Consider the following 15,421-nt stretch of genomic DNA (forward strand, 5'->3'; position numbering starts at 1 on the left):
TAAAATGAGAGATTAAAAAAGCATCTTTGTCTCTTCTCTTGGAATATAATTTCATGGTTGTACCCCTCAGGAGATGCTTGAAGTCTTGTCTACACTAGAGGGTTTTGCTAGCATATTGATACCAGCAGTCAGTCCCAGTGGAGATGCAGCTTAATCTTCTGCTCGTACAAATTAAAGCAATTGACCAAATAAAATATGATAAGGATTTTTTATCCTGCTATTGTATTTGCACCAAGGATTTTCTGGCATGGGTTCATTTGATCCTATTTTATGGTGCTGTAAGACTCAAGTTAATCATCAGAAGTTGTTCTCCCCCTTTCTGGCAGATCACGGCTTCTCAGCCCCTCTTGCTCCCTGCTGCTGCTGTCTCCCAGAGCTGAGTGTGACTTTTTTCTCTCCATGCTTCATATCCAATGTTTTGATGGTGTATGACCCCATTTGATCTCAGTGGTGTGATGGACACTGGTTACCCAATGTCGAGCTGGCCTAAGTTAAATCACCATTTTGAAAACGTAATACAGGGAAATTGATTGCCCAGTATTTTCCACACAACAGACTGTTTGCTGGCTATGCTAAGGTCCTCCTTCAAACCCTTTCCTGTTTCAAAGACCGTGAAATATCAAGGTTGCCTTGAATCTAAACTTTCTTCATCTGAGGTTATCATCATGTCTGTAAGAGGCTCAATTTCCTCAGTGATTTCTTCTTAATGGTATTTCTTACCTGCAGCTAATGTGAATTATTAGAAATTGGCTGTCATGTTATTGTAAAAATACAATGTTGTGTAATGCTAGAATTTAAAGGTCAACCAGTAAAGCAAGTGCCAGTATCTGCCAAACTAAGTATTTTGTTCAGTCTTGCTTCAACGTCTGCTGCTAACCAAGCTATGGCAATCTCACTGGTATCACCTGTTCCACAGCAAAAAAAAAAAAACAAAACACCAACAAATCCCAATCCCAAAACAGACACCCATGGGTTAGTCCATGTCATTCATCCGAACAGTCACACCAGGCGTGTACGGACACGATGGCAATCAATAGCCCATCAGTGACTCAGCAGAAGGATGCCGGGTGAGATCTGTTCCATTTACTGACCTATTTTCTTCCCTCTTCTTATATACCGCCAAGCAGTGGCCTAGGCGAACCTACGCTTAGAGGTGCATTAATTCCAGCAACATTTGCTTTCGATACGAGTTATTCCATCCCCATGGTGCTGAGAGGCTGGATGCCAGGTGCGGTCTTCCTGTAGTCTGCGGCGAGCGGATCCATCCTACCCGAGACGAAAAGGCGGAGGAGGAGCAGGGGAATGCGACAAGTGGCACTAGGTGCGAGGAGCTGCGGCGGCTCCTGCACGGCTCGGCTGACCTGCGGGACACCGCACCTGCTTTCGGCACCGGCGCCTCGGTGCCCTGCCAAGGCACGCAGCCCCAGGTGGCGCGGGAGGAGCCGCTCCGCCGGCGCCACCACCGGGCTCGTGTCATCGTGTCACGCGGCGCCGCTGCCGCCCCGGCCGCCCGCGGGGACGCTGCCGTTAACGGGCGCTGCGCGGGGCGCGGGGAAGGGACGGGCAGCACCGAGCAGAGGGAGGCTCAACCCCCCGCCGGACCCCCGAGAGCGAGGGCCGGGTCCGCCCCCCGCGCCGCTCGGCCGCCATACTGCGGGGCAACCCAAACTTGTTACACACGGGCACCAACTCCTCCTCCTCCTCCTCCTCCTCCTGCTGCTGCTGCTGCTGGTGCTGCCGCCGCTGCCGCCCCTCCCGCCGCCACCGCCCTGCCCCCGCCGGCGAGGGGAGGAGGGGGCTGCACCGGCCCAGCCCCAGCCGCGGGGAAAGCGCCGAGGCGGGCAGGGGCCGTGCGAGGGGAGCGCCGCAGCCCCTCGCAGGTAGGAGCGCCCGGCGGGGCGGGTTTGCGCCGGCAGGGGGAGGAGGAGACGGCGGCGGGGGGCGGGCGGAGGGAGCAGGAGGCGGCGGCGAGGGAGCGGTCGGCACTGGGCAGCGGCGGTCCGTGCCCGCCGCGCTTTCTCCTGCCGAGGTGGGTGCGGGGCTGGGGGCCCGGCGTGGGGGCGGGCGGCGCCGCCACACTAGGGAGCGCAGTCGGTCATGCCGCCTGACGGGGCCCGGGCCGCCGCTGGGTTCGGGTGGGGGGCTAGGGCGCTGGCAGCCCCCGCCCGCGACGCTGCCGGAGCGAGGCGGAGAGGAGGAGCCTTCAGCAGCAAATGAGCGAGGGCTCCCAGGTTTATAAATCTGCTTTTCCTCCCACTGCCCTCAAGCCCCGCTGACTCCGGCGGGAGCGAGCGGTCGGCGGCCGGTTGCGGTTCGGCCAGGTGCGTGCCGGGGCGGCGGCCGGGCTCCCGCTGCCCGCGCTGGGCCGCACCTGACGCGGGGCCGGGGGCGCGCCCCAGGGTGGTGAGCACGGGTGCGAGGCGTTCTCGCCCGGCTGGGAAGCGGTCGGTTTCCAAGGGCTGGCAGCCCAGGTTGCCAGGAGTACGTCCGGGCTGTGAGGGGAGGCCGCTGTGTGCTGAAAACCGCCGTCCCTCATTCAGCGACGAGCAGGACGCGGTACTGAGTGCTTGCTGTCGGGTAATCGGCTGCATGTGTTCTGAAGAGCTGTTATGTGCTGTTTTATTTTTCAGCTGTCAGAGTTTAAATCAGGTCTCCACAGAGGTGCCGAGTTTGTAAGGTACGGGTAAAGTGAGAGTCTTCTGTCCCCATTTGCCCCTCAGCTAATTGTGAGGGGATGTCTTCACTGCTTCCCGGAGGTGTGGGCTGTTGCATGGTATTTTCCCCGTATACAAAACTACGCATCATGGGCGTTTAAGGGAGAAGGATTGTGTGGATGAATGCAGCCGTGGTAACTTCATTGTTGCAGCTCCTTTCTATTACGTGACTGCGTTTAGCAGGGAGGGGAACAGGAGCTTGATCCTGCCCTGGTGTGGGAGGGAACCTGAGGGATCTGCAGGTTAAGGGCTTTCTCAAGTCTGCTTTTTGGTTTAATGATGAAATATTTCCTTATCTTTATTCGTGTCTTTATTATCCTGTGCCTCTTGTGGGGAGTTAACTTCGGCTGAAAAATGTAAAACATCACCTTTAAGTTAATGGACACAAGTATTTCTAGCAGCTCTGGAAATCAATGTAGTAATAAAACCTCTTTTTTGGAGAAAATTAAAATTCCTACAGTAATTAGCACTAGGCCGTTGACTGCTTTGTACCCATCGGGCTCAGAAATAGCTACTGATCTCATATTCCCTTTTGGATACCTGTATGGAGGTTTTGTTAGAGAACTGTTTAATGACTTCTTTTATTAGAAAGAGTGCAAGCTGAGGCAGTTACGCAAGTGCGCCTAAAGGAAGCTGTGCTGGTTGCATGGATGGCGAATGTGGAGGCTGTGCCGGAGTGGGAGTATCATTTACAAACTGAGTTAGAAAGGGGCATTGTAAGAAAGAAGCCAAGTAGCTCATGTAGGGTGAAACGCTGTATGTACCATGTTCCCCACTGTGCGGGGAAGAGCTTTAGTAGAGTGTGCTGCCTGGGATGAGCCTGCTATGTATGGATGGGCACTCATCTTTTTTCTGGTCGCAGAGATGAGGTATAGGTGCCTTTTTTCCACTGAAAGCAAATGAGTGGCATGGGAATGTGTTTCTATGTGTATGTTCTTGGGGGCGGGGGGGAAAGGAAAAGCTTTGTAAATGGGGAGCTGGATTGACAGATGAAATCTTTACTATGTCTTTACTGTGATCTCTTGGCTTGGAGAGGAAGTATTTCACCATGTCTCCCCCCCTCCCCTGAAGCAATTACTTCATATACCTTTCTCGATGATCAAGGATTGCTATGGAGTCTGCTGACAAAAGCTGCTTGCATTCATACCTACCAAAATTGGTCTATAGCTGTTTCTTTAATTTTTTTTTTTTTAAGAAACAAAAGCCATTGCAGCTGGTGGGGAGGGCGGTAGCTACTTCCACAACAAATGAAGCGTTTGATGTGAACGGATCTATTTCAAAACTGTAACACTGATTCATAGGTTTTTCTGGACACTGTAAGTACAGGTGTGCCCACAGACTTAATTTATTATGCTGTGTTGCCATCTCTTTGTTGGTGTTATGATTCAGTCCCCTCTCCTCTCCCCACCCCTACCCCAGTCCCTGTATAAACAGCTATTACATTGAAGACTTGATAACCTTTTTTGTTAATCTTACATGAATACAGCACTACCATGCCAAAATGTGTGGATTTATACCACTAAGAGGTCCTGCAAGAAGAAGGGGTGTTCTGGATCCCGTGGTGGTTCCCTTATTGGCCTGCCTCCTGAGCAGCTGAGCTTCAGAGTTCCTTGCCTCATGCAGTTTCTTGGTGGGGAGGAGCTGGAGAACTCGAGAGGATCTGTCATCCCAGTGGCCCAAGGCCACTTGGCTTCAGTTGGAAGCTGCACTGTGCTTACTCTGCGGTGCACTGTGGCCCTCTCTCCCAACTGTCTTAGGGGGTGTGTGTCAAATGAATATTTTTGTGCTAAAATACATTGTCTTAGATGTTTTCTTGCAGTGAAATAAGTGGGAGGTCTCTTTCAGGCATGTCAAAATTAATTCTTGTTCTGGGCTGCTAGCATTAGATGTAATACTTGCATATGCCACCTAGTTTGCAAAAGGTGTTGGATAAGTTCTTAGGCAGTTGTGCCATAATCTGGTTTTTTAAGGATGACTTTTCAAAGTGGGTCTCTAAATTAGTAGAAATAAAACCTCGGAGCATTTCTGTCACAGTTACGTTACCTTGGAACTCCACCAATTGTTTTGTTTTAGTCTTGGTTTTCTCCAGGAGAAATGGAATATCAAGGCAATTGTTGCGTTAGGGATTCTGTAGATAATGAGAATATAAGGTATTTCCTCTGAATGTTCAGAGGTGAAGTTACTTACACTGGTTTTTGCTATGCAGAGGTAACTTGAAGTAATTGCCAAAGTTGACTAACATTTCTTGTAATTCTTCAGTGCTTCCAAGTGTTGGATCTTGTTGGATTCGTATTCTGTGATTTAAATGAGTTGAAAAGTAGTTTCTGAAGGTATATGACCATGAAAACATTATTCATAAATGGGTGGGGATCTACTATGCTTCTTATTAAACTGAGGATTAATTACTTGTAGACATGACTGAGAGAATTTTTCAGTGTTTTACGTTCTGGGTAGCATGTGAGAATAAGGTTGGAGATTTAAAGATGACAACAAAACCAAGCAAAGCAGATCATAAACTTTCATTGTGGTAATATTAAGCAGTTTGGAGGGTGTTCTCTCTTGTGCCCTATACTCAGTTGCGTTATGCTATGTTAATTAACTGAAGAAAGGTATACTCATCTGGGAAGCTGCATAATAAGGAGCTGGGAAATGCTTTTGGCTTTTAATTTGGTTGTTCTTTCTCTGAAGTTTTTTGCCTCCTTCTTTCTAACCAGTCATTTCTCTGATGATAAAGCAGACTTCTATAAGGCCTTCTTCATCTGGCTTTGCATAGTAGTCCTGTGCTTGAGTGTCTAGTTGGATAGGTAAAAGAAGTGTATTGAAAAGAATGAGGAATTACGTTACTTGTGTCTTGAGTTTGGGAAGTTGAAGTGGCTGAAGAGTTGCTTTTCAGTGGAACATACAACTGGTCGTGTACCAGAGCGAGCTTGGGAACGTCAAAAGGCGCTGCTGCAGCTTCTATTTGCAGTTAAGTTGTGCAGTGATACAGCTGTGCAGGCTAGATGTGAAAGCTGTTTTAATTGTTTCCCTTCTGGTATGAGGGTTTTGTCCTTGTTTCTTGGGTGAATTAATGAAAGGAAACAAAAATGACTTTTTCTGTTCCCATAGGTCTTCAGCTGCAGAGCAAAAAGTAGCACTTCATATTTCAGGCTAATGTGTGCCCTCATCCTGGATTTGGAAGTTACAGATCTTGCTGTGCAGAACTGGATTCTTATATTTAATTGTATTCTGGACAAAAAGCTTTTATGTTCTTTTATCTGCCTGTAAAGTTCCAGAAATGCAAAGGGCTGTTTAGGCTTCTGGAGGTGCTACTGCAGCCTGCTTTCGCAGTGAGGGAGGATATTGCCTGCATTAGGAAGTGTGTTGTCCTCCACATCTAGCCAAGGATTTCCAAGAACTGCTCTGTTTCCTTCTGCTCCCTACAACCAAGCTGTGGTGCAGCGAGTTTCTGGGTATGTGAGTGTTTCTGAAAATGAAATTAGTAAATGTGCCAAAACGTATTTTTGGTATGTGTAGTGTAGTGCTTTTTTGCGCCTTTTTTTTTTTTTTTTAATGGTGGGATGGAGAAAGAGAAAAGACTTTTATTGAGTGAAAAGGCATTCATGTTGTTTTCAGTACTGTAACTCTTGAGACTTCTGCCAAGTAAGTCTTTTAAGGCACCAAACAGCAGCTTTTGCTTTTAAGAGTATGTTGTTCTGTACTGGGGGGGCCAGTTCTTGTGGCCTGAGGGGGAAACAAGACAGATGACAAAATAATAAAAGTCTGTAGATGTAAGCAGATAAGAAGCTTAGGAACCTTTGTAAAGACTGTAAATAAAGTTAATTGAAGACCACGTATCAAGTTCAGAACCAAGTTTGTTGGCACAAGAAATAGTGGACACATTTTTTGTCCTTCCCTGCTCTTGCACCTATTTCTTTTTGACTCTGTTCATGTGAAGCAGTGAACTCATAATCCACTAGGCATTTTCTGCATTGATCCTCTTAAAAAATTAGTATTAGCCTATATATGAGGCAGGCTAAAGAGGATTGAACGCTGATGCAAAATTAGTACCTGTTGGCCTCATTGCAAGGACAGGCAGGTTCCCTGTCTCTTGCAAGGAGCTTGGTGTGTTCCTCTTCAGAGTTGTGCATGCTAAGCAGATGTGTAGGTGATGGAGCACTGGTATGGAAGTGACTGGGAAATATATGGAATTAGCACACTGGGAAATAGTGACGTGTTTAGTGCATCTGATTACTTAACTGAGCTGGGAGACAGAAAAGGTTATGCAAAGCAGGGGAAGCTTTATGGAGATGGGAAGTTTCACTGGGAAAGCAGGGAGGAGAGGAAAAACTTCTACAAACTTCGTTAGCTCTTTGCCGGAGTGCAGGGGAGAGACCAAAGGTTGTCTGGAAGCTAAAGCAGGTCTGACAGAACTGCAGCAAGGCGAGACAGTGGAAAGGCTGGGGTTCCCCGTGCCTGAATAAAACCTCCAGGTCCACACAGATTTGCATGCATTATAAATGGCAGAGTGGAGGAGTAGGGGGAAAAATGCATGAAATGTGATTATAGTTCTTGCTTTGTTCAAGGGTAGTTTTCATGGGCCAGCTTTTAAGTGTATTTCTGAGTTTTCCTCCTTCTCTCAATATAAAGCAGGCATTCTTGTTTCCCCAAATAATTGATTTTATAAGTATATGCTCAGTTGTTCTTGCTTTTTTTTATTTAATAAACAAATGATACTGTATGAACTTTGTCACTGAATATACAAAGGGATGCATAGAAATGTGGGGACTTTTTGTTTTTTATAGAATGTCTTTGTTCTCATTTCCACTGAAAGAGATAATGAGTTATGGTTGTGTTACTGGAAAAACAATGCAGGCTGTAGAGAAGAGACCTAGAGATGTGGAAGCTCTTGGATTTGTATTCGACTTCTTTATCTGTGTAAATTTTATGTATTCTGGGGACAATGGAGCAATATAGACTTTTTAAAAAACAAAGTGCACATTGAATTGACGTCTTAAATCAGGTCATTTAAGTTCTGCTTGACTTTGGTTAGGTTTGTTGTAATTAAACTCATAATGCTGGAATACTTCAAAAGGTGCTGTCTTTTGCTGAGCATGACATAGACTGGTCAAAGTTCATGTGAGGACACAGTTAATTCAGTTAATTATTTTGATAAAATGCATTACCTTACCATTCTAGTTTGCAGCTAATTTCTTGTGACAGTAGGAAAGACTAAACGGGCAATACTGTGTGGTGTTTGGGATTGTCATATGCACATGGATAACCCTGGTTTGTTTATTAGAGTTACAGTAACTTGTAAGAATGTATGTCAATACAGTATTTTACAGATACCCTTCTCTGTGCTTTGACCTCATCTAGCAATGCTTGAATTTATTCAGAAGGCATTTATTAAGTGACATTTCGGAAATAAAATCCCAGTTGTTAATGCAAGCAGAGCATTTGGCTGTTCAGTGAAATCAGATGAGACTCCTTTGGCTTGTCTGAGGATGTGAGGAAGACAGTTTGTGGAGAGAGGATCATTGGACCAACCAATACAATGACAGGCTTTGGGCCAATCAATATTCTTTCAACCTGATCTTATAAGATATTTATTGCCCTTCTGTCTGAGCCCCATCTTGGATGTTCTCAGCAGACTCTGTAATTCATGACAGACACTGCAGTGTGGGCCACTGAGAGATATTGCTGTGTCTAAATCTGTACTTAATTTGAGTATGGTAAGAGCTGTCTGCAAAGCATATAGGAAGAGAACAGTGGTCTGCACACCAAAGTTAATAATCAGGGCCCTGGTCTTGCCAGCAGGTTTGTGTGGGTGGAATGTAGCTGAGGCTGGGCATGTGCCTGCAGAGGTTTCCCTGTGGTACAGGGCTCTGCAAGCATACTCTACTGACCTCTCAAAAAACAACAACAAAAATCGAAACCAAACAAACAAAAAGAAAACAAAACCCAACAACAAAACAAAAAAACCCCCCAAAAAACCCTAAAAAACCAAAACCAAAAAACCAAACAAAAATTCTCAATCCTAAAACAACAACAGAAATGCAATCCAAACCAACCAAAAACACATACGCACAACCCTGAAAAAACAAAAACCTCCAGTAACAAGCTTTAGTTGCTTTAGGGATCTACTGGACCAATGCTGTGCTCAAAGCTTTTTTTTCCCCTCCCATATATCTGTTGTTTCTGTTCACAAAAAGTGCCTAAAATAGCCAGGGGCAAGAAATTAGGCATTCCTGTTTCCTCTTAGCAACTGGATATAATTACCAAGGATTTGCTAGAGGCGCATATGTATGCGCACACAGATCCCCATTTGTATATGGCTGCAGATGTACCCCACCTGAAGGGTCCATTTGTCAGAAAGTTATTCATCAGAACTGTAGGTGTAAAGAAAATAAGTACCTTTGTTGGAATTAATACACCTACCAAGAAAGCAAAAACCAAAAAAAACCTCTGCAAAGCCATTAAAAAGTGTCTGTATTTTGCTAAGTAGTGAGAATTAAATTTTTCTTTCCTGTTAAAATCTAGTCTTATTTAGATGAGAGAATGACTGCCTTTTTCTTCATTAAATTATTGGGATTGTTGAAAGTCTGCAGTTAAATGTTTAGATGCTTGTCCCTGGGGAAATAATTTACTCTTCAGTTGAATCTGACTTAGGTTTTACTCAGCATCGGTGAAATTCATAAACTACCTTGAAAAATTGTCCTTATTGTCTTCTAGGTGAGACACACAATGTCATTTTCATTTCACTTCTTTTATGCTGGAATTAGTTGTGAAGGATTGTATGCTGAATATGTGAGACAGACCTTTCTATAGGCTTATGAACTTTTTCCAATTTTCTCTGTCGAAAGAACTAAGAAGTAAACGAACCAACACACAGGTATATATTCACAGCATATCAGTTGTTTAAAATATTTGACTGGCAATTTTTAATGAGGGTGGATACTACTGAAGTAGTTTCTTTCTTCAAATATGTGGATAAATTAGTTCTAAATGTATGTTCAATCTTATCTTTTATGTGTCTAAGGGATTTATTATTGCAATGGCAGAGGGTATGTGACACAAATCTCTCATACAAACACGTGGCTGCACAAATTAAATGTGTCATTGGCTCATGTGTATTAAGATGTTGATAAGAAGACACTCTCAGATGGTTAAATTTGCCTATTTGGAATTGATTTAAGATAATAGAAACCATGTCTGCATTTGCCTTGAAATGGGCCTCCTATGTGCATAAATTGGTACACACTGATATCCAGGAATTCCACGGAGGTTTTTAAGAACTTCTTTTTCCCTCTTTAGCACTGACAGCCACCAGAGGTAAAAGTAACCGTTATTCAGAGGCTATCTTCTGTTCTCTAATTTAATTGTTGGCTTTTATGAGAGTTCAGTTCCTCTTGCTGCATGTTTGCCTCTGTTTTTCTTCATAGCTCTGCTTTCCATCTTCTGGAATAGGATGCAGATTTACTATATGTCAATTACTTTGGAAAAAGAAATTTCTCAACAGATTATGAAATGATGCTCTTGATCAGGTGAAGCATCTGGTGGCCTCTGTAACCCCTGTTTTCTGCTTAGTGCTTGTTGAGAAGGCAGTATGCATTGAAGATGAATTTGCTGTAATGTGAAGGACGGTGCTGAAACAGGTGTGGGAACATGTCCTAGGGGAGAGTGGGCGAGTGCAGCAGAAAATCAGTTGAGCAGGAGTAGTTACTGTTTGGTCTGTGGAAGGTGAATGGAGTCAGCTGTGCTAATTTCTATGCAGTGAATGGGCTTTGAGAGTCAAAGGTGCTAACGTGACCCTGTCATTACAAGGCACCCGGCAGTGAAGGGAGCTTTGAGGTTCCCACAGAGAGATGTTGGTCTGCATATTTCCATGGCAACAGCCATCCCTTACACATTTATAACCTTTTATTAAAGATACAAAAAGGAGGGGGAAACCTTTTAAAAGTTACTAATGTATAGCTTTAACTAGATCTTTCATTTTAACAATATCTTACTTACGTTCCTTGGAGTGTAGACATTTTATAAGGAACACAGCTGTCCTTTCCCCATTTGGTAGACTTGAAGATGACATTTGGAGGCAATTGTGACATTCTGGAGATGGCTGTCTGACTTTGATCATAGCTGCACTAACATCACTCCACCGATTTACTTGCTATTTATTTACATTAGTGTATTCTGCACCAGAATTATACTCGAAGTTTATTATGCAAGGAGGTGTGTTACTCTGATTAAAAGGGTTTGAGGAAGAAAACCCCTAATTCTCTGTTAGTAAGACTTAGTTTCAAAGAGAAGGAGCATGAGGTATACCCTAAGATGTAGTTTCTTAAGGACTGTAGTGGCTGATGACAGAAACCTTAGGCTAGTGGGGAGAGCAGGCTGTTCTGCAGAAACCTAGGCTTGCTCTTGGCTTGCAAGGTATGTGGAAAGGCATGTTTATGCTTGGTGCCTCACTCTATCTCTCCTTCCTTTACCCACCTCTGTGTTCTTGAAAGTATTTTCTTCATGCAGTAGTGGCCAGGTATCAGGATTGTGAAAGGAAAGCTCTATGTCTGTTAGCTCTATGTCTGTGTTAGCTAACAGAATTTTGCCACAGATCACTTTTCTTGAGTCATCCTTGTGAATAAATAGTGAATTACTTATGGATTCACATTTATGCTAGAAAAAGTTGAGCTATAATACCAGAACTAGTGCAGTGAGACCTCTGTAGAGGGATGAAGTAAAACTCTATTTCTTCAATCCCTTTACTTTGGACAGCTCAAATTTCTTTTTGGTTTGGACTAATCAGTGTGGACTCTAGGTGAGGGCAGAAGTGGCTGTCCATTACCGTCTTGGTGAGGGAAAATGACAGATATTTTGCTGGGCCTGCATGCAGAATTTTTCCAGCATTTCACCATCATCTCTTTCAGAAGGAAGAGGTGTATAGATGCTGCTAAGTCTGGTGGTTAGTGGTTGGTAGTTTAAATGGACAGAGTCGCCTGCAGTTGCCAAAATAGGGAGTTTTAGTGCTACAGATGTATTGTTCCATCGGAAATTGCTAGGGCTGAGCACGCTGTGTGGTTACTAAGAACCTCATGTGCTGCTTCTGCCTTGACCGTGAAGTGCCCTTCATGTTGCTCCTGTGCAAATCCTTAATATCCCTTGAGAGTGTTTTTGATACTGAAAGACCCAGTTGGTTACTGTGGAAAGTTCATAGTGAATGTGCAAATAGGACTGGAAAGTTCATGATGCTGGGATATTTTGAAGGATACTCTCCATTATGAAAGAGAAAAGAAAAAGAAAACTCGGAGGAAAAATTAGAAAGTATTACAAACTACTTTTTTCATTTATGCTAGCAATGGATATTTATACTGTTATTAATCCATGTAATTTTGTGTTGGGAATGGTTTACACTGGCTGTTGTGATATGAATAAGTATTTCTGGCCACTCTGAAATAAGAGATAACTGTTGTCTGCTTGGGATCTAAATACAAGCAGCAGCGAACTGGTCATTGTGATGTCAGGACTGCATGTCAAATGGATTTGGTAGCATAGTTGCAGCATTTCCATCTGTTTATCTGAATCAGAAAGATGAGGTTAAGCACTGCATTGTTTTTAATGGGCAGAGGATGAGGCATTGTCTTGACAATTTTTGGTTTTAAACAGAGTTAAACAGATGCATTTTAAGGTCAAAGTAACTTCTGGATCAAGTTGCCTTACTACCTGAGCACAAGACATTATGCAAGTGCATACAGTTACATGCATGAAGAGCGTGATCATTTGTCTTCTGTGAGTGCTCTCAGTAAAACAGCCAAGTCACAGCCCCCCTCTCTGAGCTTTTCTTCCAGTGGTTACCACCAGTGAAGGAAAGTTGTTCTGTTTTTGTCACCTTCTGCGATGTGGCAGGAGAACATTCCCGTAGCAGTTATACTGTGCTGGGGTGGATTGGGGTAATGCTTGAGAGTAGAAAACTAGCTAGCTTCTGTATCAATTACAGCTAAGATTCTAACCACTGTTTTAGGGTCCTGAAGACTTGTCTGTAAGCTTTGTGAGGGTTTATGTCCTGTTTCACTAAGAGAAAATAAAATCTTGCAAAGTTCAGATAAATAACATTAGTTGAAACTGCCTGAAAAGCGGATGGAAATTTGTAGAGGTGGGAATCAAGTTGTCAAAAATTAAGGATACTGAAAGCAGGTGCTGGAGTTTGGAGATGGGTACATAAAATGCAGGACAGACTCTGATGATCTGAACATGTGCTTTTGGCTGGAGGGGTGCTGTGGCAGCTCTGAACCTTGAGTGTTCAGACTATGATGTTTGGGCAGTCTTTGAACAGTTCCAGATCCTGAAAGGTCTGCGTAGATAAAGCTCAGCTGGAATAGATATGCATCTAGAAAACAATACTGTAGCCTTTGTTCAGGATTTGCAGGTTTTTATATTGGCTTCTGAAAAATGTTTTAATGATCTCACTAGGAAGAGCAGTGTGGATTTTTAATGTATTACTTACATTACAGCCAGTAGCACCATGAAAATGGTTGGTTAGATGTCCTTGTGGGATTGCTACTGTGACTTCAAAACTTCTTCAGATGTGATCAAATGATCTTCAGCAGGCTCGTTTGAGACCCTTCCTGAGGTGTTGAAAATCCTTTGTGTTTGCATGAGTTCAAGATGTTCAAGCCTTGAGACTTAAGACTTCATAGACATGAAATTGTAAATGTAGCTGGGATTCTGTATTTTGTTACTTAGGCAACATGCTATTAGTTTTTTTTCTTTATACATTGCCACCGCTGAGAGTACCCTCCGTTCACAGACAGAGGAACCTTTGGTTAGGGTAAAAATTACTAAATTATCGAATATTGACAGTAAAGTCATAAGCATTTTTTATAGGCCATATTGTCTGAAGGTGCCATATATTAAGATTCTTGTGGGAAGCAAGAAAAAAAAATGAAATTTTATTGCTGAGATACTGACAATAGTGATGCATACAAATTTTAGCATTCAAAGAGGAAAAGAGAGTTTTGAGGCACTGTGTTTGTTTTGGCAAGTCATTTTTTGAAAAGGTATTGATGGAACTGTTTGTACTGTTGTGAGCCAGAACAATGTCAGGTGGGTACTGCCTGTACTGGAACAAGCAACTTCAGTGTTTCCTGAATCATCCTGAGATAGGAATGTGAAGGACAAAACTGTAATAAAAACAGATGATTATTGCTTTTCACTCAAATTCAATTTAGTTTAAATTCTTGATGTTTCATTTCCTTTACTCCAAAGCAGTTCATAAAAACATAGTTGATACCTTGATTTTGAAGACAGGTATATTCCGTGGGACTTAGAAGTCAGGGGTCATTAAAATTAAAATCACTTTAGTCTAAATTTTTAATACCAAGCTGCTTAGAAATTATTTTAATCTCAAACTACAAAGATAGTTATAGTTGTTTTAGTGAGGTTTTTAGGGACTAGTATATGTAGCTTGTGAAAATTGGGTTATATATGTAGGTATTCCTAACACCTGTGACAAAGAAGTGTTGTATATAAAGCTTGCTTTTGAGTTGCCTTAAATTCCTAATACTATCATGTACAACAAATTACACGCATAGCTGTTTGTTCTCTTCGCACATTGGCACAGATTTTCCAGACTCGTCATGCTGAACCAGTAGTGGGATTTGTGCCAAAGGGTTAAGTGTATAGAATAAGAGGCAAGGCATGCAGTATCCAGGACAGCGTCAGCAGTGCGATGATTGTCTTTTCTGAGGCTCTGTCGTGATTTGTAAAGTCTGTGTAGCAATCCTTCAAAACCTTGTATTTATATTAGTACTTCAAGTGTGTGTGTTTGTGGCAGAGGCAGGGAGTGGGAGGGTGAAAGCTGTTAACTTTCCGTAAAATGCGCAGCCAGATACGGAATTCGTCAGAAGCTCTGTCTCAGCCCAGCTGACAGCCAGTGAATTACCCATAGGAGTACTTGTGCTTGTTTTGGCGTTGAAATTTGTGGCAGGTGGAAATTGGAGTTCCCTAAACCAGCTGAGTGTTTGCTGTGGCGATTGTGGCATGTGTCTGGACTTTGGCTGTAAGCCCCTACTCACCTCTTTTGGCAGGAGGGCAGTGTGATGAGATCCAAAGCCTGAGGTCAACTGCTCAGGCTTTTACATCTTTGAGAGACATGTGGAACAGCCAAACTCTGAAACTGCTACAGGGGGAGAAACTGTGATAGCAGTGAGGATCAGTAATGAAGCTTAATGCTTCTTGTTGTGGCCATCTGCAGAATTGAAAATGTGGTGGTGACGTTTACTGTGCATTGTGTAATGGCTGTCTGTGTACTTAGGGGTCATGTAGACATGCATCATACAGGAATACATTGATTAATCAAGGAAGTGTTCTAGTGTGAACAGGAAACACTTAAAAACCTGAGCTTGTCACTAGCACTTCCCCTTCCCTGACTAGCCTCTGTATGATGAAATACTGCAGTGTATTTCCTTCTGGACTTGAATGCCTTAAGCATTTGAAAAAACTTTCTTGTACTGAATCTTTTTCTATGTGCTTACATTGCTGCCATGTTTCTTCAAGTTTCTCAGGATGCCTTGATAAAGCACTTCTTTTCTTTGGATCTCCCAAAGCAAATATTACTTTCTTCATTTTCAGAACTTTGTTTAATTTTAATACCTAATTGTGTTTGGTTTTCAAAGTTTATGTGAAAAGGTTTAAAAGCTTCTGTGTTACTGTGATGTAGCATGAAGCAAATGCAG

General features: G+C 43.2%; 1 protein-coding gene across 1 annotated transcript in view; it reads left to right on the forward strand.

The window, feature by feature from the left end:
• The first annotated feature begins 473 nt into the window (after window positions 1-473).
• The window catches only part of LOC146424680 (uncharacterized), a 63,382-nt gene continuing 48,434 nt past the window's right edge, over window positions 474-15,421 (forward strand). The window contains exons 1-3 of the mRNA XM_085043446.1: window positions 474-512; window positions 1,152-1,880; window positions 2,631-2,677. Of these exons, the coding sequence (XP_084899572.1) occupies window positions 474-512; window positions 1,152-1,880; window positions 2,631-2,677 (815 nt within the window). The remainder of the gene's footprint in view (window positions 513-1,151; window positions 1,881-2,630; window positions 2,678-15,421) is intronic.

Source organism: Lichenostomus cassidix, chromosome Z (genome assembly GCF_008360975.1).
Source record: "Lichenostomus cassidix isolate B80296 chromosome Z, HeHo_3.0, whole genome shotgun sequence".
NCBI lineage: Eukaryota > Metazoa > Chordata > Aves > Passeriformes > Meliphagidae > Lichenostomus > Lichenostomus cassidix.